The 27,548-nt window shown below is 40.8% G+C and overlaps 1 protein-coding gene across 4 annotated transcripts in view; it reads left to right on the forward strand.

Moving 5' to 3' along the window:
• The window catches only part of DAG1 (dystroglycan 1), a 99,634-nt gene that overhangs the window by 62,767 nt on the left and 9,319 nt on the right, over positions 1–27,548 (forward strand). For 3 of the 4 annotated variants that reach the window (XM_037850788.1, XM_037850785.1, XM_037850780.1), the window contains exon 2: positions 13,027–13,427. In XM_037850788.1, coding sequence (XP_037706716.1) covers positions 13,149–13,427 — 279 coding nt within the window. In that variant the 5' untranslated portion in view covers positions 13,027–13,148. Of the gene's footprint in view, positions 1–13,026; positions 13,428–19,825; positions 19,981–27,548 lie in introns of those variants that run through there. The other variant, XM_037850794.1, reaches the window with a different exon arrangement.

Below are 27,548 nucleotides of genomic sequence, written 5' to 3' on the forward strand. Positions count from 1 at the left end.
GCCTAAGTCTAAAACCTTAAGTGGAGAAGGGAGGAAGCCTACTGTATTTACCCATGTTTTTACTTACTGTGTTCTTGATTCTTTCATGATGTTCTAACATGCCTTCTTTTATCATTTCCTTTCTGTTTAGAGAACTTCCTTCAGCCATTCTTTTACAGTAGATCTGTTGGCAGCAGATTCTTTTTTTTTTTTTAATCTGAGAATATCTTGATTTCCCTTTCATTTCTGAAGGGTATTTTCACTGTTTATAGGATTGTGGTTGATCGTTCTTTTCTTTTAGCGCCTGTGCCACTTTCTTCTGGCCCCCCTGATTTCTGATAAAATATCTGCTGTCATTCTAATTGTTTTTCCCTTATAGGTAAGGAATAATTTTTCTCTGCCTGCTTTCAAGATTTTGTCTTTGTCAAAATTTAATTATGATGTGTCTTGGCATGGATGTTTTGCACTTTATCCTGTTTGGGATTCACTCAACTTCTTTATCTGTAGATTTATGTCTTTTGCCAAATTTGAGAATTTTCTAGCCATTATTTCTTCAAGTACTTCTTTTAACCCTGCCCCTCTTTCTCCTCTCTTCTTATCTTTCTGGGACTCTGATGACAAACATGTTAGATTTTTGTTACAGTCCCACAGGTCCCTGAGGTGCTGTTCTTTTTTTTTATTTTTCAGTCTGTTTTCTTTCTGTTGTTCAGGTTGGGTAATTTCTATCTACCAGTTCACTGATTCTCTTCTCTGTCGCCTCTTTTCTGCTGTTGAGCCTATCTACTAAGTATTTTATTTCAATTGTTATTTTTCAATTCTAAAATTTCCCTTTGGTTCTTCTTTATATCTTCTGTTGCTTTGCTGAGACTATTTCCTTGCTGTGGCTTTTCAACTTTTTCATTTGTTTCAAGAGTGTTCACAATTGCTTATTGAAGCATTTTTATTACAGCAACTTTAAAACCTTTGTTCTAATACGTCCATCATCTTGGCGTAGGCATCTGTTCATTATCTTCTTTCATTCAGTCTGAGATCTTTCTGGTTCTTGATATGACAAGTAATATTTGATTGAAATCTGGAAATTTTCTTATTTTATTCTGAGACAATGGATTCTGTTTTAGCTATCTTTCTCAGACAGGGGGAGGAGAGGACAGGGCCCCACTTCATTATTAACCAGGTGGAGGTAGAAGTTTAGGTTCCCCCCCTTAGCCTCCATTGACGTCTGACAGGAAGAAGTCCTTATTACTGCTTGGTGAGGGTGGGAGTTCTGGCTCCCCAGGCCTTGTTACCACTGGTGATGTGAAAGTACTGACTTGCCACTAGTTCTCTAACACCGTCCCAACAGAGGGGAATAGAGGTACCTCATTATTCTAATATGGGGGCAGAAAGAAATCCAGGCTCCCTATATGATTTCCACTGACACCATGGCACTAAGGAGGGGAGTGGTGCCTCATTACTGGTCAGTGGGATGAAAGTCCTAGATCCCTACTTGACTTTCTCTGACACTACCCCAGTAGGAGTATTTGGGGTGCCTTGTTACAACCTTGCAAGAGTGGAAGTCTGGGCTCCCCACTTAACCTTTGCTGGAATAGGTAGACATGGGGCCAGTTTTTTCTGTGGTGTTTGGTTGGAATAGAGCTGTTATTATCTAAAAGTTTTCTGTTTTGCTAGGCTGCCCCTTTCCTGATCCTTTGACTAGAAAGAGCAGACTTTTGTTGGGGCTTTTTTTGTCTACATCCATTGGTGTTTCTGTGTTGCTAGATTCTTCAGCTCTAATTCTGGGATATAAATGGCAAAAAGAAAACCTAAGGAGTTCACTACTGTGCCATTCCTTGAGTCCCAAGATCCCTAGCTGGTATGCCTTTTTCTCTCTACCTTTTAGTATTTTTATGTTTGTTTTATATATAATGTCCAGGAGTTTTAGTTGTGCTTAGTGTGAGGAATAGGGAAAAATATGTCTACTCCATCTTCCCAGAATAGGAAGTCCATTTATCTTTTTCTTTTACATTTTATGTCTTTTGTTTTTAAAGTAATCCTTCCTTATCCTGACTTTCTGCTGTATTTTCTTCTAACATTTTTAAATCCTGATTTTCACATTTGGGTATTTAATCTACCTGGAATTTATTTTGTTTGTGATGGAGAAGTGAGGGAGGAACCTAATTATATTTTTTTCCCTACATAGATGGCCACTTTTCCCAGCACCTTTGATTGGACAGTACGTTTGCCGGTTTGGGGCTCTTATCCTGGTTTCACAATCCACTTGTCTACCCTGCCCCATGTGACCCTGCTTTAAATACAATAGCTTTATAATATGTTTTGATATTGGAAGAGTAAAACTCCCAACCTTTAAAATTGCTTTATTTCAAAATTGTTTTATTTTCCTGGTCTTTGGCTCTGTCTCATGAATTGTGTTGCATTTAAACACAAAACAAAACAAAAGAATAGCAAAACCCAAAACAAAAACAGTAGCCTTAGAATTTGCTTGGACTTGCTTTGACTTTAGGTTACATGGTCTGCTTCATTGGCCTTGTTTTCTTAGCAATTTTGGGTTTATTCAGTTTGCATTACTCAGGTCCAAAGATGTTACTTGGTCCCTTGGCAGCCTGGGCTTAGGGCAGGGCTTAATCCTTTTCCACAACGTGAAATTGCTTTTGGTGGCCATGGTCACCTGTGGGCGCCCTTAAGCCAGCAAGTCCCACAGGTTGTCTGGGTGTCTGCCACCTAGAGCAAGTGCCTATAGCTGCCTGAAGCCCTGGGAAGAGCGAGATGTTCAGGGCTCTAGACACTCTATTGAAGGCAGGTAGCAAGGGAGGAAGGATCGGTTTTCTCTGGGAATGAATTTGCAAATGTATGTTTAATAAATGAGTCCTGTGATAGTGCTTGGGGTGTAGGGAGTGGGCAGTGCTTGCTCAAAAATCCGTTACTATTTAGAAAGGGGGAAATATGCATATACTTGGTCTTGTAGTCTTTTCAAAATAATTTTTTAAAGCCTTATTGTTTTGCCACATTTCTTTCTTTCTCTCTGTGTCTACACATGTGCACACACAAGTACACACTTTTTTTTCTCTGGAACCATTTTTGACACTTTATCCCTAAATATTTCAAAATACATTTCATAAGATTGAGGGTAGTCTCCAGTAGAGCCGTCTCTTCACCTAAGAAAATTAACATTGAGTCTAATCTCAAGCCACAGGCAGTATTTCCCAAATAACCCATGAAGTGCTGTTCTTTTTTCCCTCAGCATTTCATATGTATTACAGATATACATACTGTGTCTTGATGTCGTCTCTAAATCTAGAACAGTCTTCTTGCTTTTAATGATGATGACGTTTGGTGAGACCAGTTCAGTCATCTTGAGAAAGGTCTCATGTTCTGTATTTATCTGATTGTCTCCTCATGGCCTCTGTATTTCTTGTAAACTGTAAGTTGGGTCTGTAGCAATGCTGCCCAAGAGAAATATAATGCGAGCCACATATGTCATTTAAATTTTTCTGGTAGCTCATGAAAAAATAAAATAAAAATAAGTAGGTGACATTTTCAATAATATGTTTTATTTAATTCAGTATGTCCAAAATATCAGTTCAATACATGTCCAATATGTAATCAGTATAAAAAAGTATTAATTTGGAGAGGCGGGGCAAGATGGCAGACTGGTGAGCTGTATGTTTTAGTTACTCCTCCAGGAAAGTAGGTAGAAAGCCAGGAACTGCGTGGACTGGACACCACAGAGCAATCTGACTTTGGGCATACTTCATACAACACTCATGAAAACGTGGAACTGCTGAGATCAGCGAAATCTGTAAGTTTTTGCGGCCAGGGGACCCGCGCCCCTCCCTGCCAGGCTCAGTCCCGGGGGAGGAGGGGCTGTTAGCTCCGGGAAGGAGAAGGGAGAACTGCAGTGGCAGCCCTTATCGGAAACTCATTCTACGGATTCAAACTCCAACCATAGATAGACTGAGACCAGACACCAGAGAATCTGAGAGCAGCCAGCCCAGCAGAGAGGAGACAGGCATAGAAAAAAAACAACACGAAAAACTCCAAAATAAAAGCGGAGGATTTTTGGAGTTCTGGTGAACATAGAAAGGGGAAGGGTCCTGAGGCGCATATGCAAATCCCGAAGAAAAGCTGATCTCTCTGCCCTGTGGACCTTTCCTTAATGGCCCTGGTTGCTTTGTCTCTTAGCATTTCAATAACCCATTAGATCTCTGAGGAGGGCCCGTTTTTTTTTTGTTTGTTTGTTTTGTTGTTTTTTGTTTTTTTTTTTTAATCCTTTTTTCTTTTTCTAAAACAATTACTCTAAGAAGCCCAATACAGAAAGCTTCAAAGACTTGCTATTTGGGCAGGTCAAGTCAAGAGCAGAACTAGGAGAGCTCTGAGACAAAATGCAATAATCCAGTGGCTGAGAAAATTCACTAAACACCACAACTTCCCAAGAAAAGGGGGGTGTCCGCTCACAGCCATCATCCTGGTGGAGAGGAAACACTCCTGCCCAGCGCCAGCCCCATAGCCCAGAACTGCCCCAGACAACCCAGTGTGACGGAAGCGCTTCAAATAACAGGCACACACCACAAAACTGGGCGTGGACATTAGCCTTCCCTACAACCTCAGCTGATTGTCCCAGAGTTGGGAAGGTAGAGCAGTGTGAATTAACAAAGCCCCATTCAGCCATCATTTCATCAGACTGGGAGCCTCCCTACACAGCCCAGCAGCACAGAACTGCCCTGGGGGGATGGCACTCACCTGTGACATAGCACAGTCATCCCTCAACAGAGGACCCAGGGTGCACGGCCTGGAAGAGGGGCCCACTTGCAAGTCTCAGGAGCCATACGCCAATACCAAGGACTTGTGGGTCAGTGGCAGAGACAAACTGTGGCAGGACTGAACTGAAGGATTAGACTATTGCAGCAGCTTTAAAACTCTAGGATCACCAGAGAGATTTGATTGTTAGAGCCACCCCCCCCCCGACTGCCCAGAAACACGCCCCATATACAAGGCAGGCAACACCAACTACACACGCAAGCTTGGTACAGCAATTGGACCCCACAAGACTCACTCCCCCACTCACCAAAAAGGCTAAGCAGGGGAGAACTGGCTTGTGGAGAACAGGTGGCTCGTGGACGCCACCTGCTGGTTAGTTAGAGAAAGTGTACTCCACGAAGCTGTAGATCTGATAAATTAGAGATAAGGACTTCAATAGGTCTACAAACCCTAAAAGAACCCTATCAAGTTCAGCAAATGCCACGAGGCCAAAAACAACAGAAAATTATAAAGCATATGAAAAAACCAGACGATATGGATAACCCAAGCCCAAGCACCCAAATCAAAAGACCAGAAGAGACACAGCACCTAGAGCAGCTACTCAAAGAACTAAAGATGAACAATGAGACCATAGTACGGGAGATAAAGGAAATCAAGAAGACCCTAGAAGAGCATAAAGAAGACATTGCAAGACTAAATAAAAAAATGGATGATCTTATGGAAATTAAAGAAACTGTTGACCAAATTAAAAAGATTCTGGACACTCATAGTACAAGACTAGAGGAAGTTGAACAACGAATCAGTGACCTCGAAGATGACAGAATGGAAAATGAAAGCATAAAAGAAAGAATGGGGAAAAAAATTGAAAAACTCGAAATGGACCTCAGGGATATGATAGATAATATGAAACGTCCAAATATAAGACTCATTGGTGTCCCAGAAGGGGAAGAAAAGGGTAAAGGTCTAGGAAGAGTATTCAAAGAAATTGTTGGGGAAAACTTCCCAAATCTTCTAAACAACATAAATACACAAATCATAAATGCTCAGCGAACTCCAAATAGAATAAATCCAAATAAACCCACTCCGAGACATATACTGATCACACTATCAAACACAGAAGAGAAGGAGCAAGTTCTGAAAGCAGCAAGAGAAAAGCAATTCACCACATACAAAGGAAACAGCATAAGACTAAGTAGTGACTACTCAGCAGCCACCATGGAGGTGAGAAGGCAGTGGCACGATATATTTAAAATTCTGAGTGAGAAAAATTTCCAGCCAAGAATACTTTATCCAGCAAAGCTCTCCTTCAAATTTGAGGGAGAGCTTAAATTTTTCACAGACAAACAAATGCTGAGAGAATTTGCTAACAAGAGACCTGCCCTACTGGAGATACTCAAGGGAGCCCTACAGACAGAGAAACAAAGAAAAGACAGAGAGACTTGGAGAAAGGTTCAGTACTAAAGAGATTCGGTATGGGTACAATAAAGGATATTAATACACAGAGGGGAAAAATATGACAAACATAAACCAAAGAATAAGATGGCTGATTCAAGAAATGCCTTCACGGTTATAACGTTGAATGTAAATGGATTAAACTCCCCAATTAAAAGATATAGATTCGCAGGATGGATCAAAAAAAACGAACCATCAATATGTTGCATACAAGAGACTCATCTTAGACACAGGGACACAAAGCAACTGAAAGTGAAAGGATGGAAAAAAATATTTCATGCAAGCTACAGCCAAAAGAAAGCAGGTGTAGCAATATTAATCTCAGATAAAATAGACTTCAAATGCAGGGATGTTTTGAGAGACAAAGAAGGCCACTACGTACTAATAAAAAGGGCAATTCAGCAAGAAGAAATAACAGTCGTAAATGTCTATACACCCAACCAAGGTGCCACAAAATACATGAGAGAAACACTGGCAAAACTAAAGGAAGCAATTGATGTTTCCACAATAATTGTGGGAGACTTCAACACATCACTCTCTCCTGTAGATAGATCAACCAGACAGAAGACCAATAAGGAAATTGAAAACCTAAACAATCTGATAAATGAATTAGATTTAACAGACATATACAGGACATTACATCCCAAATCACCAGGATACACATACTTTTCTAGTGCTCATGGAACTTTCTCCAGAATAGATCATATGCTGGGACATAAAACAAGCCTCAATAAATTTAAAAAGATTGAAATTATTCAAAGCACATTCTCTGACCACAATGGAATACAATTAGAAGTCAATAACCATCAGAGACTTAGAAAATTCACAAATACCTGGAGGTTAAACAACACACTCCTAAACAATCAGTGGGTTAAAGAAGAAATAGCAAGAGAAATTGCTAAATATATAGAGACGAATGAAAATGAGAACACAACATCCAGAACCTATGGGATGCAGCAAAAGCAGTGCTAAGGGGGAAATTTATAGCACTAAACGCATATATTAAAAAGGAAGAAAGAGCCAAAATCAAAGAACTAATGGATCAACTGAAGAAGCTAGAAAATGAACAGCAAACCAATCCTAAACCAAGTAGAAGAAAAGAAATAACAAGGATTAAAGCAGAAATAAATGACATAGAGAACAAAAAAACAATAGAGAGGATAAATATCACCAAAAGTTGGTTCTTTGAGAAGATCAACAAGATTGACAAGCCCCTAGCTAGACTGACAAAATCAAAAAGAGAGAAGACCCATATAAACAAAATAATGAATGAAAAAGGTGACATAACTGCAGATCCTGAAGAAATTAAAAAAAATTACAAGAGGATACTATGAACAACTGTATGGCAACAAACTGGATAATGTAGAGGAAATGGACAATTTCCTGGAAACATATGACCAACCTAGACTGACCAGAGAAGAAACAGAAGACCTCAACCAACCCATCACAAGCAAAGAGATCCAATCAGTCATCAAAAATCTTCCCACAAATAAATGCCCAGGGCCAGATGGCTTCACAGGGGAATTCTACCAAACTTTCCAGAAAGAACTGACACCAATCTTACTCAAACTCTTTCAAAACATTGAAGAAAATGGAACACTACCGAACTCATTTTATGAAGCTAACGTCAATCTAATACCAAAACCAGGCAAAGATGTTACAAAAACGGAAAACTACCGGCCAATCTCCCTAATGAATATAGATGCAAAAATCCTCAACAAAATACTTGCAAATCGAATCCAAAGACACATTAAAAAAATCATACACCATGACCAAGTGGGGTTCATTCCAGGCGTGCAAGGATGGTTCAACATAAGAAAATCAATCAATGTATTACAACACATTAACAAATCAAAAGGGAAAAATCAATTGATCATCTCAATAGATGCTGAAAAAGCATTTGACAAAATCCAACATCCGTTTTTGATAAAAACACTTCAAAAGGTAGGAATTGAAGGAAACTTCCTCAACATGATAAAGAGCATATATGAAAAACCCACAGCCAGCATAGTACTCAATGGAGAGAGACTGAAAGCCTTCCCTCTAAGATCAGGAACAAGACAAGGATGCCCGCTATCACCACTGTTATTCAACATTGTGCTGGAAGTGCTAGCCAGGGCAATCCGGCAAGACAAAGAAATAAAAGGCATCCAAATTGGAAAAGAAGAAGTAAAACTGTCATTGTTTGCAGATGATATGATCTTATATCTGGAAAACCCTGAGAAATCGACGATACAGCTACTAGAGCTAATAAATTTAGCAAAGTAGCGGGATACAAGGTTAATGCACGTAAGTCAGTAATGTTTCTACATGCTGGAAATGAACAAACTGAAGAGACACTCAAGAAAAAGATACCATTTTCAATAGCAACTAAAAAAATCAAGTACCTAGGAATAAACTTAACCAAAGATGTAAAAGACCTATACAAAGAAAACTACATAACTCTACTAAAAGAAATAGAAGGGGACCTTAAAAGATGGAAAAATATTCCATGTTTATGGATAGGAAAGCTAAATGTCATTAAGATGTCAATTCTACCCAAACTCATCTACAGATTCAATGCAATCCCAATCAAAATTCCAACAACCTACTTTGCAGACTTAGAAAAGCTAGTCATCAAATTTATTTGGAAAGGGAAGATGCCTCGAATTGCTAAAGACACTCTAAAAAAGAAAAACGAAGTGGGAGGACTTACACTCCCTGACTTTGAAGCTTATTATAAAGCCACAGTTGCCAAAACAGCATGGTACTGGCACAAAGACAGACATATAGATCAATGGAATCGAATTGAGAATTCGGAGATAGACCCTCAGATCTATGGCCGACTGATCTTTGATAAGGCCCCCAAAGTCACTGAACTGAGTCATAATGGTCTTTTCAACAAATGGGGCTGGGACAGTTGGATATCCATATCCAAAAGAATGAAAGAGGACCCCTACCTCACCCCCTACACAAAAATTAACTCAAAATGGACCAAAGATCTCAATATAAAAGAAAGTACCATAAAACTCCTAGAAGATAATGTAGGAAAACATCTTCAAGACCTTGTATTAGGCGGCCACTTCCTAGACTTTACACCCAAAGCACAAGCAACAAAAGAGAAAATAGATAAATGGGAACTCCTCAAGCTTAGAAGTTTCTGCACCTCAAAGGAATTTCTCAAAAAGGTAAAGAGGCAGCCAACTCAATGGGAAAAAATTTTTGGAAACCATGTATCTGACAAAAGACTGATATCTTGCATATATAAAGAAATCCTACAACTCAATGACAGTAGTACAGTCGGCCCAATTATAAAATGGGCAAAAGATATGAAAAGACAGTTCTCTGAAGAGGAAATACAAATGGCCAAGAAACACATGAAAAAATGTTCAGCTTCACTAGCTATTAGAGAGATGCAAATTAAGACCACAATGAGATACCATCTAACACCGGTTAGAATGGTTGCCATTAAACAAACAGGAAACTACAAATGCTGGAGGGGATGTGGAGAAATTGGAACTCTTATTCACTGTTGGTGGGACTGTATAATGGTTCAGCCACTCTGGAAGTCAGTCTGGCAGTTCCTTAGAAAGCTAGATATAGAGTTACCATTCGACCCAGCGATTGCACTTCTCGGTATATACCCGGAAGATCGGAAAGCAGTGACACGAATAGATATCTGCACGCCAATATTCATAGCAGCATTATTCACAATTGCCAAAAGATGGAAACAACCCAAATGTCCTTCAACAGATGAGTGGATAAATAAAATGTGGTATATACACACGATGGAATACTACGCGTCAGTAAGAAGGAACGATCTCGTGAAACATATGACAACATGGATGAACCTTGAAGACATAATGCTAAGCGAAATAAGCCAGGCACAAAAAGAGAAATATTATATGCTACCAATAATGTGAACTTTGAAAAATATAAAACAAATGGCTTATAATGTAGAATGTAGGGGAACTAGCAATAGAGAGCAATTAAGGAAGAGGGAACAATAATCCAAGAACAGATAAGCTGTTTAACGTTCTGGGGATGCCCAGGAATGACTATGGTCTGTTAATTTCTGATGGATATAGTAGGAGCAAGTTCACAGAAATGTTGCTCTATTAGGTAACTTTCTTGGGGTAAAGTAGGAACATGTTGGAAGTTAAGCAGTTATCTTAGGTTAGTTGTCTTTTTCTTACTCCCTTGTTATGGTCTCTTTAAAATGTTCTTTTATTGTATGTTTGTTTTCTTTTTAACTTTTTTTTCATACAGTTGATTTAAAAAAGAAGGGAAAGTTAAAAAAAAAAAACAACAAAAAAAAAACAAGGAAAAAAAAAAGATGTAGTGCCCCCTTGAGGAGCCTGTGGAGAATGCAGGGGTATTCGCCTACCCCACCTCCATGGTTGCTAACATGACCACAGACATAGGGGACTGGTGGTTTGATGGGTTGAGCCCTCTACCACAGGTTTTACCCTTGGGAAGACGGTTGCTGCAAAGGAGAGGCTAGGCCTCCCTATGGTTGTGCCTAAGAGCCTCCTCCCGAATGCCTCTTTGTTGCTCAGATGTGGCCCTCTCTCTCTGGCTAAGCCAACTTGAAAGGTGAAATCACTGCCCTCCCCCCTACGTGGGATTAGACACCCAGGGGAGTGAATCTCCCTGGCAACGTGGAATATGACTCCCGGGGAGGAATGTAGACCTGGCATCGTGGGACGGAGAACATCTTCTTGACCAAAAGGGGAATGTGAAAGGAAATGAAATAAGCTTCAGTGGCAGAGAGAATCCAAAAGGAGCCGAGAGGTCACTCTGGTGGGCACTCTTACGCGCACTTTAGACAACCCTTTTTAGGTTCTAAAGAATTGGGGTAGCTGGTGGTGGATACCTGAAACTGTCAAACTACAACCCAGAACCCATGAATCTCGAAGACAGTTGTATAAAAATGTAGCTTATGAGGGGTGACAAGGGGATTGGGAAAGCCATAAGGACCACACTCCACTTTGTCTAGTTTATGGATGGATGAGTAGAAAAATAGGGGAAGGAAACAAACAGACAAAGGTACCCAGTGTTCTTTTTTACTTCAATTGCTCTTTTTCACTCTAATTATTATTCTTGTTATTCTTGTGTGTGTGCTAATGAAGGTGTCAGGGATTGATTTGGGTGATGAATGTACAACTATGTAATGGTACTGTGAACAATCGAAAGTACGATTTGTTTTGTATGACTGCGTGGTATATGAATATATCTCAATAAAATGAAGATTAAAAAAAAAAAAAAAAAAAAAAAGACATAATGCTGAGCAAAATAAGCCAGGCACAAAAAGAGAGATATTGTATGTTACCACTAATGTGAATTCTGTGAAAAATGTACAATGTTTTATACTGTAGAATGTAGGGGACCTAGAGATACCAATTAGTGGAGGGGGAATGATAATCTAATAAGAACAGATAAACTATGGAGGGTAATCTCAATGTTATGGGAATGCTCAGGAATGATTATGGTTTGTAAACTTTCTTGGATATAGTAAGATCATGTTGGAAGCAATAGAGTTATTTTAGGTTTTTTTTTTTTTCTCTTATTCCTTTGTTTTCTTAGGGGTTGTTAATTTTCTTGGGGTATGGTAGGAACATGTTGGAAGCAATGTAGTTATTTTAGATTATTTGTTTTTCTTACTCTGTTTGGACATGGTTTATTAATTTTCTTGGGGTATGGTAGGAACATATTGGAAGCAAAGTAGTTATTTTAGGTTATTTGTTTTTCTTAATCCATTGCTTTGTTTGAAATGTTGTGGGGTTTTTTTGGTTGTTGTTTGCCTGTTTGTTTTTAATTTGTTGATAAACAAAGTTAAAAAATTGAAAAAAAATCAGTAGAAAAATGGGAGTAAAAACTAAATGACAAATAGGGTGGGATGGGGTGATGGTTTGGGTATTCTCTTTTCACTTTTATTTTTTATTCTTATTCTGATTCTTTCTGATGTAAGGAAAATGTTCAGAAATAGATTGTGGTGATGAACGCACAACTATATGATCATACTGTGAACAGTTGATTGTATACCATGGATGACTGTATGGTTTGTGAATATATTTCAATAAAACTGAATAAAAAAAAAATGTATTACAATCAGATGCAGCTCCCTTCCCCATAATGTCAACACCGCTTTTCAACATGAACAAGTTAGGGTGATCACTGCTTAGACACCCCTGAAGGTTGAGAAAGTGACTAAATGAGAGGGAGGGGTAGCAACAGACAAGATAGGATTTAACAAAGGATTATGAAAACTGAATCTCTATAAACAAAATTTTTTAGATGCTAGGGTATTAGAATAGCTAGAAGGAAATAATTGAAATGGTGGAAGTGTAACCTGTAACATTCTTTGAAATTTGCTCTATAGCTACTTGTTAAATTATACTTTGAATGTTATCATCTTTCTGTATATATCTCATATTTCACAGTAAGGAAAGAACTGAAACTGTGGAACTGTAACCCATAACATTCTTTGAAATTTGCTCTATAACTACTTACTAAATCTACTTTGAAAGTTATCATTGTTATGTATGTGTTGAATTTTACAATAAAAAATGTATTAAAATGTTAAAAAAAAGTATTAATTTGATATTTTATGTTGTATTTTTCATACTAAGTCTTTGAAATCTGGTGTGTGTTTTATACTTAAAGCACTTCTCAGTTTGGTCTAGCCATACTGTTCAGTGCTCAGTAGCCACAATTGGCTAGTGGCTTCTGTACTTGACAGTGCACATTGAGAGACATAATCAGAATTAGGGTAGCCCATATTTTTGACAGGAACACTTGGGAAGAAGCATGACTTTGAAATAATGAGAATTGCTAAAGTCTTCTCTTCTGTTTTTTCAGGCTGTGGGTGCCCTGGGATGGAGCAGGTGTGCAGAGGGTGAGGATCCAGCTCTGGAACGACATCACTCCCTTTCTTCCTTAGCAAGACTGTCAGCTTGAGCGGACTTGGGCCTGTAAGGAGGATGTCTGTGTGCCTTGCACTGCTGTCCCCTCTTTGGGGGAGGACTTTTCTCCTTCTGCTTTTGGTGGCCGTGGCTCAGACCCGCTGGCCCAGTGAAGCCTCGGAGGCCATCAGGGACTGGGAGAACCAGCTTGAGGCGTCCATGCACTCAGTGCTCTCAGACTTCCATGAGGCTGTTCCCACAGTGGTTGGTATTCCTGATGGTATGGCTGTCGTTGGGCGCTCATTTCGAGTGACCATTCCAACAGATTTAATTGCCTCCAATGGAGAAGTCATCAAGGTGAGACTGGATATAAATTGTAAATGAGGAAGAGTTTCATCTTCCATTTAGTTTTGAATAGAGAAGTTGTGGGTTTACAGAACAATCATGCATAAAACACATGATTCCCCTATTATTGACGCCTTCCATTGGTTGGTACATGTGGTATGGTTGTTGAAAGCACATTTTTATAATTGTACTGTTATCTATAGTCCATGGTTTAACTTGGGGTTCACTGCTTGTATTGTGCAGTTCCATGGGTATTTTTTAAAAATTTTTATTCTAGTAACATATATGTAATCTAAAATTTCCCTTTTTAACCTCATTCAAATATATAATTCAGTGCAGTTAATTACATTCACAATTTTTTGTTACCAACACCACCATCCATTACCAAAATTTTACAAATAGAAAGTCTGTACAATTTAAGCATTAACTCCCCATTTCCTACCCTAACTTAGCCCCTGGTAACCTGAATTCTAGATTCTAACTCCATGAGTTTGCTAACTATTTCATATCAAGGAGATCATGCAATATTTGTTCCTTTGTGTCTGGCTTATTTCATTCAACAGTAGGTCTTCAAGGTTCATCATTTTGTCACACAAATCAGTACCTCATTCCTTTTTCATGCTGAGTAATATTCTATTGTATGTGTGTACCAGATTTTGTTATCCTTTCATCGGTTGGTGGACCCTTTGGTTGCTTCCATCTTGTGGCAGTTGTGAATAATGCCACCATGACCATCGGTGTACAAATACTTGTTTGAGTCCCTGCTTTCAGTTCTTCTTGGTTCTATACCTAGAATTGAGGTTGCCAGGTTGTATGATAATTTTATATTTAACTTTCTGAGGAACTGCCAAACTTTTCCACAGTGGCTGCACCATTTTACATTGCCACCAGCAATGAACCAATGTTCTTATTTCTTTGTATCCACTCCAAATTTGTTATTTTCCTTTTTTTTTTTTAATAGCGATTCTAGTGGGTATGCAATGATATCTCACTGTGATTTTGATTTGTATTTCCCTAATGGCTAATGATGTTGAGCATCTTTTCATGCGTTTTTTGGCCATTTGTATATCTTCTTTGGAGAGCTGTCTATTCAAGTTTTTTGCCCATGTTTTAATTGGGTTGTCTTTTTTGTTATAGAGTTGTAGGAGTTCTTTACATATTCTGGATATTAAACCCTTCGTGGATATATGCTTTCCAAAGATTTTTCCCATTCTATAGGTTGTCTTTTTGCTTTCATGATAAAGACCTTTGATGCACAAAAATTTTACATTTTGATGAGGTCCCATTTTTCTGTCTTTTCTTTTGTTGCTCTTGCTTTGGGTGTAAAGTCTAAGAAACCATTGCCTACCACAAGGTTCTGAAAATGCTTCCCTATATTTTCTTCTAGGAGTTTTATAGTTCTGGCTCTTACATTTGGTCTTTGATCCATTTTGGGTTGATTTTTATATGGTGTGAGGTAGAGGTCCACCTTCATTCTTTTGCAAGTGGAGATCCAGTTTTCCTAGCACCATTTATTGAAGAACTGTTCTTTTCCAATTGAGTGGTCTTTGCCCTCTTGTCAAAAATCAGTTGGCCATAAATGTGACTGATTTCTGAGCCCTCTGTTAGATTCTATTGATCTGTATGTATGTCCTTGTGCCAGTACCATACTGTTTTGATTATTGTGGCTTTGTAATAAATTTTTTTTTAAATTCAGTTTTATTGAGATATATTCACATACCATACAGTCATCCATGGTATACAATCAACTGTTCATAGTACCATCATATACTTGTGCAGTCATCTCCGCAATCTATTTTTGAACATTTTCCTTATACCAGAAAGAATCAGAATAAGAATAAAAAATAAAAGTAAAAAAGAACACCCAAATCATCCCCCTCATCCCACCTTATTTTTCATTTAGTTTTTGTCCCCATTTTTCTACTCATCCATCCATACACTGGATAAAGGGAGTGTGATTCACAAGGTTTTCGCTGTCACACTGTCACCTCTTGTAATCTACATTGTTATACAATCGTCTTCAAGAGTCAAGGCTACTAGGTTGGAGTTTGGTAGTTCAGGTGTTTACTTCTAGCTATTCCAGTACATTAAAACCTAAAAAGTGTTATCTATATAGTGCGTAAGAATGTCCACCAGAGTGACCTCTCGACTCCATTTGAAATCTCTCAGCCGCTGAAGCTTTATTTTGTTTCATTTCGCATCCCCTCCTTTGGTCAAGAAGATGTTCTCAATCCCACGATGCTGGGTCCAGATTCATCCCTGGTAGTCATATCTTGTGTTGCTAGGGAGATTTACACCCCTGGGAGTCTGGTCCCATGTAGTGGGGGAGGGAAGTGAGATCACCTGCCAAGGTGGCTTAGTTAGATAGAGAGGGCCACATCTGAGCAACAAACAGGCACTCAGGGAGACTCTTAGACATAATTATAAGCAGGTTTAGCCTCTCCTTTGCACTAACAAGCATTATAGGGGCAAGCCCCAAGACGGAGGGCTCAGCATGTCAAACTGTCAGTCCCCAGTGTTTGTGAGAACATCAGCAACAATCCAGGTGAGGAAGTCCAACACCTCCGCATCCTCCCCCAGTCCTCAGGGGGGCCCCAAATATATATTTTTATTCTCTTCCCAAATTACTTTGGGATGTGTTGCTTTTTCACTCTCACCTATACAGACTTACCATATCTCATTACCTTTTCAAAGTTCCATGTAATTGTGGTGTTGGAACAAACTGACTGTAGAAGTTATATTGTTTAGAAAATATGGATCCTACACCAAATAAACATTTCTTCCCTTGGTCTCACATGGAAGTTGAAGTTTTAATGCACAGTCAGTTTCAATCTTTACCCTTTGGCCCGATTTGCCCTAGTCTTAACCAGATCTGCTTCATTCATATCTCTAATTGAAGTCAGGGCTGTTTTTCAGCTTTTTTTTCTTTTTTTTTTTAACAGTTGCCGTACGCATTAATACTGGCATTCATATCTGTTGAGCTCTAGCTCTGAGTTCAGGTGTCACACAGAAACCCAGTGTTCCAGAGACCAATCAGGTTATACACCAAGGGATCAACATCTCAGAGTTTAGAGATAGCCATTACAATTCAGGAATAGATTTGACTGCTGTAAGAGCTTACAATCTAGGGACCGTTACAATAACTATTTCCTGTTAGGCTGTGCTCTAAGATTCAGTTCTGAGTTTACATATAGTCCGTATTGGTGAGGCATTATAGTGTTTGCCTTTGTTTCTGGAATACTTCACTCAAAATGCTGTCTGCAGGATCCATTCACCTCCTTGCATGTCTTACAACTTCACTCCTCATAGTTGCTCAGTATTCCATTGCATACATACACCACAGATCACCATTCTGTCCCTCAGTCAGTGTACACTTAGGCCACCTCAGCCCACTGTAAATCATGAATACTGCCTCCATAAACAACAGAGTGCAGATGTCCATGTTTTAAGTTCAGGAGTATGAGTTCCCCAACTTTGTTTTTTTATTTCAAGATGGCTTTGGCTATTAAGGGCCTCTTACCTTTCCAGGTAAATTTAATGATTGCCTTTTCCGTTTCTGAAAAGAAGGTTGTTGGCACTTTGATTGGGATTGCATTGAATCTATAAATCGTTTTGGATAGAATTGACATCTTAACAATATTTAGTCTTCCAATGCATGAACATGGAATGTCCTTCCGTTTATTTAGGTCTTCTTTGATTTCTTTTAGCAATGTTTCTTAGTTTTCTGTGTGCATGTCCTTTACATCCTTGGTTAGATTTACTCCTAGACAATTGATTCTTTTAGTTGCTATTGTAAATGGAATATTTTTCCTGATTTCTTCTTCTGATTATTAATTAGTAGCATATAGAAACACTACTGATTTTGAGGTATTGTGCACGTACCACACACTGCTATGTTTATTTATTAGCTCTAGGAGCTTTGTTTTTTTTTTTTTTTTCCAGGGTTTTCTGCGTATATGATCATGCCATCTGCAAAAAGGGAAAGTTTTACTTTTCAAATTTGTATGCTTTTTATTTCTTTTTCTTGCCTAATTGCTCTGACTAGAACTTCTAGTAGAGTATTGAATAACATTGGTGACAGTGGTCGTCCTTGTTTGTGATCCTAGAGGAAAAGCTTTCAGTCTTTCCACCATTATGTGTGATATTAGATGTGAGTTTTTCAAGTATGCTCTTTATCATGTTGAGGAAATATACCTAGTTATCTAAGTGTTTTTATCAAGAAAGGGTGCTAGATTTTGTCAAATGCCTTTTCTGCGTCAATTGAGATGATCATGTGTTTTTTTCCCTTCATTCTTTAATGTGGTGTATTACATTAATTGCTGTTCTTATATTGAACCACCCTTGCATACCTGTAATAAATCCCATTTTATCATGATAAATCATTCTTTCAACATGCTGTTGGATTCGGTTTGCTAGTATTTTGTTGAGAATTTTTGCATCTGTGTTCCTAAGAGATACTCGCCTGTAATTTTCTTTTCTTGTAGTATCTTTATCTGGCTCTGGTCTGAAAGTGATGTTGACCTCGTAGAATAAATTAGGGAGTCTTCCCTCCTCTTCTGTTTTTTTGGAAGAGTTTGAGCATGATTGGTGTTAATTCTTCTTGGAATGGTTGGTAAAATTCCCGTGAAGCGGTCTTTTCTGGGCTTTTCTTTGTTGGGAAGTTTTTGATTACTGGTTCATTCTTATCAGTAGTTATTGGTTTGTTTTGATCTTCTGTTTCTTCTTGCGTTATTGTAGGTAGTTAGTGAGTTTCTGGGAATTTGTCCATTTTATCTAGATTATGTAAGTTTTTGGCATACAAGTTGTTCTTATAGTCCTTTTTATTTCAGTGAGGTTGGTAGTAATAGCCCCCTTTTTGTTTTTGATTTTAATTATTTGCGTCCTCTTTTTTTCTTCATCAGTCTAGCTGAAGGTTTGTTAGTTTTATCGGTCTTTTTTTTGTACTTCGCCTATTTATTCAAATCATCTTTTGTGTCCTTCAGTAAAGTTTATAGTTTTCTTCATGTTGGTCTGACACATTTTTGTTTGGTTTATTTCTAGTTATATTCATGTTTTCTTGCTATTATGAGAAAAAACTTTGTAAAATTATATTTCTAACTTTTTTTTGCTAGTACCTAGAAAATAAATTTATTTTATTATTTTAATCTTGCATCTTGCACTGGTAGCTTGGTAGACCTTTCTTTTTTAAAAATATTGTGAAAAAATACACATAAAATAAAATCTACAAATTAAAATTTTTTATTTCATATATCTCCGTTGTCTCTTATACTGCTTTTGTTGTCTCAAGCTGCTTTTGCCTGGAGGGCAAATTCTGGGAGTAGGGGCCACACCAGAGAGGTGTTTCACAAGTCAGTCTTTTCCATCCACGACAAGGTTAGGGACCCACAAAGGTTGCACCAACTGGCCCCAACCTGCCCTGGAGAGGGGATGAGGGAGGGGCCAGGAAGGGCACCAGCAGTTTCTTCCAGGACTCCCTAGAGCTGTGCTTTCTTGACCTGCACAGCAAATGTGGTCCTGCAACTGTCCTCCACAGCTATAGGGAATAAACCGTCATTAAGTCTCCCATGCTGCCTTTGTCCAGGATGGGTTGGAACAATGGGCCACCTTCAGAGCTGGGCCCCCAGTGATCTGAAGTTCCTAATCAAGAGCTGTGATCAGCAATTGGCCCATGCCCACCCTGGATCTTGGGGAAGTGGGTTTTTATGTCCCTTTTTGGCACCAGCATGCCACACCAGCACAGGACCCCCTGTGGCCTACTGCGAGTGTGAATACTGGGCAATGGTAACCACTGTGCAGAAAAAGCAATTAATTTACTGTTATTTACCGTAATTTACCAACCTTTTCCTCCTGCTCTTCCCTGGATGCTGTATAGTGTTCTACTGGACTGTGGAGTTTTGAAATAGTTGATACAGACAATTCCTGCCTGTTTAATAGTTGTTCTGGTGGAGGGACTGACTTCTGGAGCTTCCTACTCTGCCATCTTCCCACAATCATCATTTCCTTTCCAATTCTATGCTTCAGCATGTCTGAGCTCAGCTCTTCCAGGGCCTTCCAAACACTTTTTAAGAGAGAGTCACAAGGGTCCCCATGTATTTTAGAATACCATGCTAAACTTCTTGCTCCCATTTTCAGGGTGTCACCATTAAATGCCTTTACATCCATTCTCCAGAAGGTTTCCTGGTCTCTGAGTTAGGGATATGGAGGAAGAGCCTATCATGTGTATAGGAAAAAGTTGCTTTCATAAACCATGGTGTTAACCCCAAGAAATACAGAACTCTTAACTGCATTGAACCTTTTTTTTTAAAAAATAAGGTATAAATAAATATAGAAATTTTGCCCTAATTTGGTGTTCAAATACTACTGTACCAAACTTCAGCTCTGTTCCATTTTTTTTTTTTTCTGAGTAAAATATTCTAGAGAACCAGGGAATCTGAGGCTCGTGGGCACAAGACTGTCATGGCTGAACCAGGATGGGGAATGAGGTGAAACAGGAAGCTTTTATATGAAGAAGCACCATCCCTCTGTCTTGGGGCTGTGGAACCTTGGAATTTCCCCTAGATCCTGAGTGAGTTTGCATTGTCAGGGTTAGGTCTCCCCTGAAGGTGTGAACATCTTCTAGAGCAGGAGTTGGCACACTTTTTCTTCAAGGCCCAGATAGTAAACATTTTAAACTTTGTAGGCCATATGGTTTCTGTCACAACTCTTCAACTCTGTGGTGTAGTTCGAAAGTAGCCATAGACAAAATGTAAATGATGGGCATGGCTGTGTTTCAAGAAAACTGTATTTATGACTCTGAAATTTGAATTTCATGTAATTTCACATCATGAAATATTATTATTCTTTTGATTTTTCCAACCATTTAAAAATCCCAAAACCAATTTTAGCTCATGTACATTACAAAAATAAATGGTGGGCCAGATTTGGCCCACAGCCATGGTTTGCCAACCCCTGCCTTAGAGCATTTCTTCTCCAGAGGTGTGCTTGAAAATGTACTAAAAGTATTCCAAGATCTATACTTTGTTATGGTGGTTTTTATATCTATACAGCATTTATACTTCTGTATACACACAGTATTCCAGCTATCTATTGCTGTGTAAAAAATTCCCAAAAACTTAGTGGTTTAAAACAATTTGCTTTGGTCACAATTTTGTGGGCCAGGAAGTCAGGAATCCAGGACTCATCTGGGAGGCTCAGCTCTGCTTCATGTGGCTCAACTCTGGTTAGAGAATCTACTTCCAAAGTAGCTTGTCCATAACTGCCAAGTTGGCACTCTCTGTTGGCTGGGAGCTTAGCTGGGGCTGTTGGTCAGGGTGCTTGTTGCTCAGGGTCCAAGAACACTCATGTAGCACCTCATGTCCACAGAATTCTTTCTTGTTTGCAGAGCGTTTGCACAAAACTGTTGCAACCTTCACAGGCTTCTCCACAGGCTGCTTGAGTCTCTTCACAGTACAGCAGCTGGGTTTTGCGATTGGATATTCCAAGAGAGAGGAAGTGGAAGCTGTAGTCTCTTAAGGCCTGTGCTTGGAAACTGTCATAGTGACATTTTCCATTGTACTATACACTGATCAGAGCAGTCATAGAGCCTATCCAGATTCAAAAGACGAAGGGGCATAGACCCACCTCTCATTGTGAAAAGTGGCATAGAATTTATGGCTGTTTTTAAGCTAGACACCTGGAGCTTATGGGTCTGAGTGGGGCAAGTTGATAAGGACCCACTGGATCCTGTGTGTGCCTGTGCCTGGCTGTGCCTCAGAGGGGACCCAGGATGAGCAACCAGGACCACAGAACCATTCAAGGCTCGGTTCCTGGTCCTAACTGGCTAGATCGGAGCACAGCAGAGCCCTTTGAAGATGCTTCTGAAAGAGACAACAAAATTCATTTATCTGGGAGGTGATGAGGTGAAAGAGAGGAGTTGGGGAATCAAGAATATATTAAAATAACAGATACAGGATCTCAGCTGCAGGTAGACGGGCCTTAGGGCTCCCCTTCATTGCTGAACCTTTCAGAACTTTGATTAAATTATTGATTAAAAGCATTGTTTAGAGAATTTTTTTTTTTTTTTTAAGTTGGTGACATTGCATCTCAAGGCCTAGGTGTGAGGAAGAATTGCTCTGAGGCCATGATTTGTCTAAATGAGGAGGAGAGCAGTGGGTGGGGCTGAAAGTGAGGGTGTATATGAGGCCTTATTTGTTATTGAGCTTTTATTTGACAAAAGATGATGGGATGGGGCAGGCAGATGCAAAGAGGCATCCAGGCTTGAGGAAACTGATGACAGGCCCGATGTGAGCTTGGATGAAGTAGCTAGGCCTCCTAGTTGACTTGTATGTATCCTCCTTATACTCCCTTCCTTTCCTTTCTTGTGCCCTTCTCTTCAGGTCAAGGCTTGTTTTCAGGGTGCCTTGTGATCTTAGGAATGGCCATCCTTCTGAAGATCACGTGGCAGCTCGTGTCCACAGAATTGTTTCTTGTTTGCAGAGTATTTGCACAAGATTTTGTTGTAACCTTCATAATACTCCTGCAAGCCATATGCTAGTCTGTTCGTTAGATGAAGAACAGTGGTTTTGTAGGGTACTTTTCTTACCTAACTTCAAATTTGGTCCATTAAATAGTGAAACCCTGCAGTGACTGCCCTTGTTCTGGCAGCCATTGAAATGTTTTATGTGGATTAGTCCTGACATTGAACTGAGCCAGTTATTTGCCATATCTGGCAGAGAGATTTATTTAACAGGCTTATTCACCAGGGGAGTAAAGAGATTTTACTAGGAAAACAGGATTTTACCTGAGCATATTTATCTGTGGAAAGCAGACCATTTAGTAGCTGATCAGCCTGTAGAAAAACGAGGTGTGACTTCATCCCAAATAGTCTTGCCATTAGGGCACTGTGGGCCAAGGAGTCAGAAGTCTGCAGGCCCAATCTCATCATTCTTGGAGCTTTGGTTCCCCATTTGTAAAATAGGGTGAAAAAGTCTGTATGAAAGGAGGTTTATTTTTTCTCTCCTCATTATAATAACGATGCACAAATATACATTGTAGAAAATGCAGAAAAGAGAAAAAGAAAGTATCTTGTGGTTCCTACCACTCAGAATGAACTTTTCGTCATTTTCTGTGCTCATCAATAGATGTCTATACCACCTGGGCTCACACTGGATATATTTTTTAACTTTTTTTTCATTCACTTTAGCTTGAGTTTTTCCCCATGGTTGTTAAGTCTTTTTCAAGAATGTAACTTTTATTGGCTGCCCAGTATTCTTCCCTACATGAGGAACATTTCAGCTCTTGGTCCCAAGGATCCTTGTTGGGGGATCTCCAAATCATATCCGGAGTCTATAACTACTGCCCCTCTTAAAAGTTGCTGCTCTGCTTTTTCCAGGCCCCCTCCTCAATTCTCGACCCCCCATTGTGTTCTCCAGATTGAGGCAAGACACATCTTTATCTTTCTAAAGCTTAAGTATGCTTAGACCCTCCCATCACTGAGCTGCACTTAGAATTAAGTTCCTCATGGACCAGCCTCTACTGACCTCTGGCCACCTCTCCTTCACCTCCTCCCTTCGCATACTTGGCCCCAGCCAAATTGGTCCCTTTCTCTACCCCTTGAACATGCCAAGCTCAGGCCCACCTCAGGCCTCTGTTTGCTTCTGTCAGTGTGGACCCAGCTGCCTCTTTCAGGCTCATCTGGGGCATTGGAGCCCTTTCCCCCCACCTGGTGAAATCAGCTTTCCCCTAAAACCTTCTGTCGTCATTTTCTCAGCAAATTTGTTTTTGAAATTCTTGTTTTTTGTTAGTCTGTGGATTTGCCTCCCATCACATAATAGACCCTCAAATGTTTGTGGATTGGCAGAGAGAATGAAGGCCCTTTCAATGCCTGAGAAGCTGCTTTGGCTTTCAAAGCCTACTCAGCTGTACACAGGGTAAAATACCAGCCCACATCAGGGGTAGCAAGAGACTAAGGTCATCCTTGGCTTTGCATTGTTTCATGGCTCTGGGCCCAGTGATACACACATACTTTCAGAACTAGCTTCTTGTTAAATTTTCCACATGGGGAAGCAGCCTCTACCCTGTCCCTCTGATTCTTGGCCCTTTGTTTTTTTGATCTTTTATTAGTATGGAGTCCAGTAAAGGATTAAGACCCACCTTGAATGGGCTTGGTCACATCTCAATTGAACCACCTAATCAAAAGGTCTGCACCCACAAGAATGGATTAAAAGAACGTGGCATTTTCTGGGATACATAACAGCTCTAAACCAGCACACTGACCTGCAGTGGGGTTCTAGAAATGGTCATTGAGTAAATAGTTTACGCTTCTGGCCATTGGGAGGGAGCCTGTGAAGGCCTGGGGTTTGGAAGACCAGGAAGACCAGGGCTGACCTTGGGTATACAATGAAAGATGATGCCTTGCTGCTAGGGTACTTCACTGTGCAGTGTTCTAGGTACTTGGCATAGGGCCTGGTTCAAAGTAGGTGCCTAATTAAAGGCTTGCTGTGTGATGAAGCATTAACAGAGATGTAGCAGCAAAGAGAAGACTTGTGGGGCAGTGGTAGGGAGCAGAGCTGCATGTGAGAAATTTGAGAGGGACCTGTTAGGAGGAGGTAGAGGCGGGTTCCTGGCCAGACAAGCTGATGCCCACTCAGGCTGGGGTTGTCCGTTTGAGTGACAGGTGGGTGGAAAAAGAGGAATGCCCATAGTGGGTTCTGCAGGGTGTTTTTACCTGGATGCCAGAGTAGGAAGGAACTGGTAAGGAACTGAGGTGGGAGGTGGAGATGCTAGACCTGGCCTGGCATTCCCTTAAATCCCATGTTGGGTTCTCAGGCTTATTTGGACATGGCCAAGTTGCCTAGTGAGGATACACAGGTAGAACATGGTCTGTGCTGAGATCTGGTGAGATTAGATTGTGTGTTGTCATACTTGCTGACTGGTCAGGAGATATGGTAGTGTTTGCAAAATGGTTGTAACAGATTGTGGAACGGGCAGAAAATTAAAGGCTTACAATTGAGCTGTGCTAGCTAACTGCAAAGCTTTTTTTGACTTGTGAGGCCTGTTGGCTACACTGATTGTTTCAGGAAGTTGTGGCAGCTCTGGTAGTTACGGTGGCCAAGGGTATCCACTTGGTGTCAGCCAGTTGTACCTATTGGGTAGCATCAGTTGCCAGAGCAAGGGCTTCCCTGCATTCTGTACATTAGCCTGCAGAAAAGCAGGTCGGAAGAAAGAAGAGGGGACCTGCCTGCCTGGAGGTTGCAGCCCTAAAATCCTGAAACCTCTGCTGTACCCCATACCTTTTCATGTCCTCATCCCTTGTCCAGTCTCAGCCTGGCTGACACCTGCTGCTTCCCCTGCCATTCACCAGCACTGCCTCAAGAACTGATTTGCTATTATTGACACCAAATTAACTCCCACATGGATTCCATTGACCTGACTTCCTAAGGGGCTGCAAAGCTGTCTCTAGGTCCTCAAGGCAGGGTGGCCTTCCTGGGACACCTGAGCTGTAGGTTCCTGTCACCTCTTTTGTAGCCTCTGGGCTCCTTGAAGCAGACGATTGGTGCTCCCTTGGACCTGACTGGATGTCTGTTTGCAAAGCTCATCTTGGATCTTGACTAGCTGAGAGCACCCTCCTTCCCCAAGGATCTGTGGGGACTGGCCCCACAGAAGCCACCTTGCTTTTGCTTGATGGGCCTTGGGTTGTCTGCCCTGAGTTGGCCACAGTATAAGTCACCTTTCTTGACTCTTGCCTCCCTTAGGATTGGCACTGGCTCCCTGCAGGCATCTCTTCTGTGACTTGAGAGAGTGTGGTACTTACTGGCAGAGGATGGTGATTATACCACTAGAGATATTTTAACCCTTCCTCTCTAGAGTAGTCAGGGAGAGACACGTTTGCATCTCATGAAATAACTGATGAGGTTTCCTTCAAGAGCCCCTTTGATGTCTCATTTTGGTAGAGCCTGTGAGGATGACTTCTTATCCTTGCTTCCGCTCAGCCTCCTTGCCTGGAGACAATGTGGACTTCCCTTGGCCCAAGATGTCAGCAGGCTGGGAGCAGCCCTTCCTGGGGCTGTGCTGTTGGCTGCTGGCATGGGCCCCTGATTGTTCCCTTGAGAACAATGGGTACTTTTTTTGACCAGGCAGGGAAGCTCATGAAAGGAGCATTTCTTTGGATGCTTGAGAACTTTGTGGTGACCCCGCCTGCATGAGATAAACTGCAGTTTCTTCCTGCCTCGAGTGGGTGTTCCCTAGTTATGAATGGACCCCTTGTGAACATGGCACACTGAGAAATGCGGGTTGGCAATGAAAGGCGTCCTTGGGGGTGGGTTGTCAGAATGGCATTTGCTCAGACTCATCAACTCAGATACTTACTGAAAATATAAGTTTCTGTGTTTAAAAGAAAAAATTATGACTGAAAGAGAACACAACAAATTAAAAATAGATAATGCCGGGAACCAGGACTTAATTCAAAATTTTATTAATGGATATAACTGTTTATGTTAAGTTGTCCCTTATTTGGGGGGAGGGGGATCAATTTTTGTTTTTAGGTGAAAATAGTATCAGATAAATGCTTCATAGACCAGAGGGGAACTGCCTCTGGCTGAACAAGGTGTGTTCAGAGTATGATCCTGTGGCCTTAGCCTTATGGTGGAAGCTGTGTGCAGGTTTGAGGTTTGCATGGCAGGCCTGAGTGTGTGGCAGCAGTACCAATGATTGTCTCTTGTGGTCACAGCCCTGCTTACAGCATAACAAAGGCCCTTGCACCCAGTTCCACCATGGTTCTTTACCGCAGGTGAGGAAGCCATGCCAGAGGCTCTTTCACTGACCTGTGCTGCCTTCCTGCTGTCTGGCCATGTGACAGCCCGTAAGTGTCATTTGTGGAAGCTGACCCTGGCCACAGAGCAGATTTATCTCATTGACATGAGTGTGAATCAGCACTAAGGGGATCCCTGAAACCTGACTGGAGGCTCAGAAGGGATCATCTCCTGCCTCCCAGAGCAGAGGATCCCATACAGCCTGCTCCAAGGAGACCTTGACTACCTCCTGAGCATGCAAGTGCCTCCACGGTACTCTCTGTGGTACCCAGCAATAGCTGGTTGTGGGTTGGCCAGTTCTGCAGCTAGATTGAGAGGTGAGGGAACTGAAGGGTCAGGAACCAGTGACCAGATCCAGGGGAAGGCAGAGGTCCTTGCCAGGGCAGGCCTCTAGAAGTCCAAGAGGTAGGGTGTTGTAGGGTGGCAGTTTGTGCTACTTTGAAATGGACCACTGAAGAGACTCCAGCACATCTGTGGAGGGTACTCAAGGAAGGGCCCAGCCTGCACACCAGATGCAGCCCTGTGTGGAGGTATTGGTTGGAAGATGCCACCCCAGAGACTCAAAGACCCTCCAAAAGGTCTGTGGTGTGAGAGAATTCTCACCAAATAGTTTCTTGATTATACCTTATTCTTAAAATCCCTCAGAAAAAGCCATCATCAGCTGTAAAAGTGCTTGTCCATCTTTCTAGAACTTTTGCTTGCCATTTCTGAGTTTTACAACTACTACATGGGTAAGGGAGCTCTGAAGGATAATGCTCATGTCCTCTTGGTTTCAGAAGCTAATGATCATAAAATTAAATAATTAAGCCCTAGTGAGAGCCCCGTTCTTCAGTTTCATGTTTCAGCAATGCCTGACTGGCTGGCTTAGATGGTGGGTAGAACCCTGCTTCTTGATGCAGGACTGAGTCATTGGAAGCTCTTCCACCCGTTAGCCATGTGGGGAAGGGTACTGGTTTGGAGTGAGAGCCTTAGCTTGTGTTTCATGGTATTTAGCACCTACAGGTGCTATATCTTTATCAAACCATATGTTTGGTGGTCTACTGTGTGGAAGAGGGCACCAGCACAGCATCTGGAGTGGGTGTCCGAGAACTGAGGGGCGTATCAGATATCAGTCGTTTGCTAGAATGGACTGAGGAGACAACAACACTTTCAAATTTGGCAGTTTCTTGGTCATTGGTCATGGTGATTTCTTATGGGCTTCACTGGGCAGGAAGGTAGTCTTTAGAACTCTTTATGGGCCTGCCCAGGTTTTGTTTTTGATTCGTAATGTCTTTAGATGCACTTTTTGGGTTAGAAATTCTAAAGCGGGGTGTGTGGCTATGAGAGATCTTGTTTTCTTCCAACC

Source organism: Choloepus didactylus, chromosome 1 (assembly GCF_015220235.1).
Source record: "Choloepus didactylus isolate mChoDid1 chromosome 1, mChoDid1.pri, whole genome shotgun sequence".
Taxonomy (NCBI): Eukaryota; Metazoa; Chordata; class Mammalia; order Pilosa; family Megalonychidae; genus Choloepus; species Choloepus didactylus.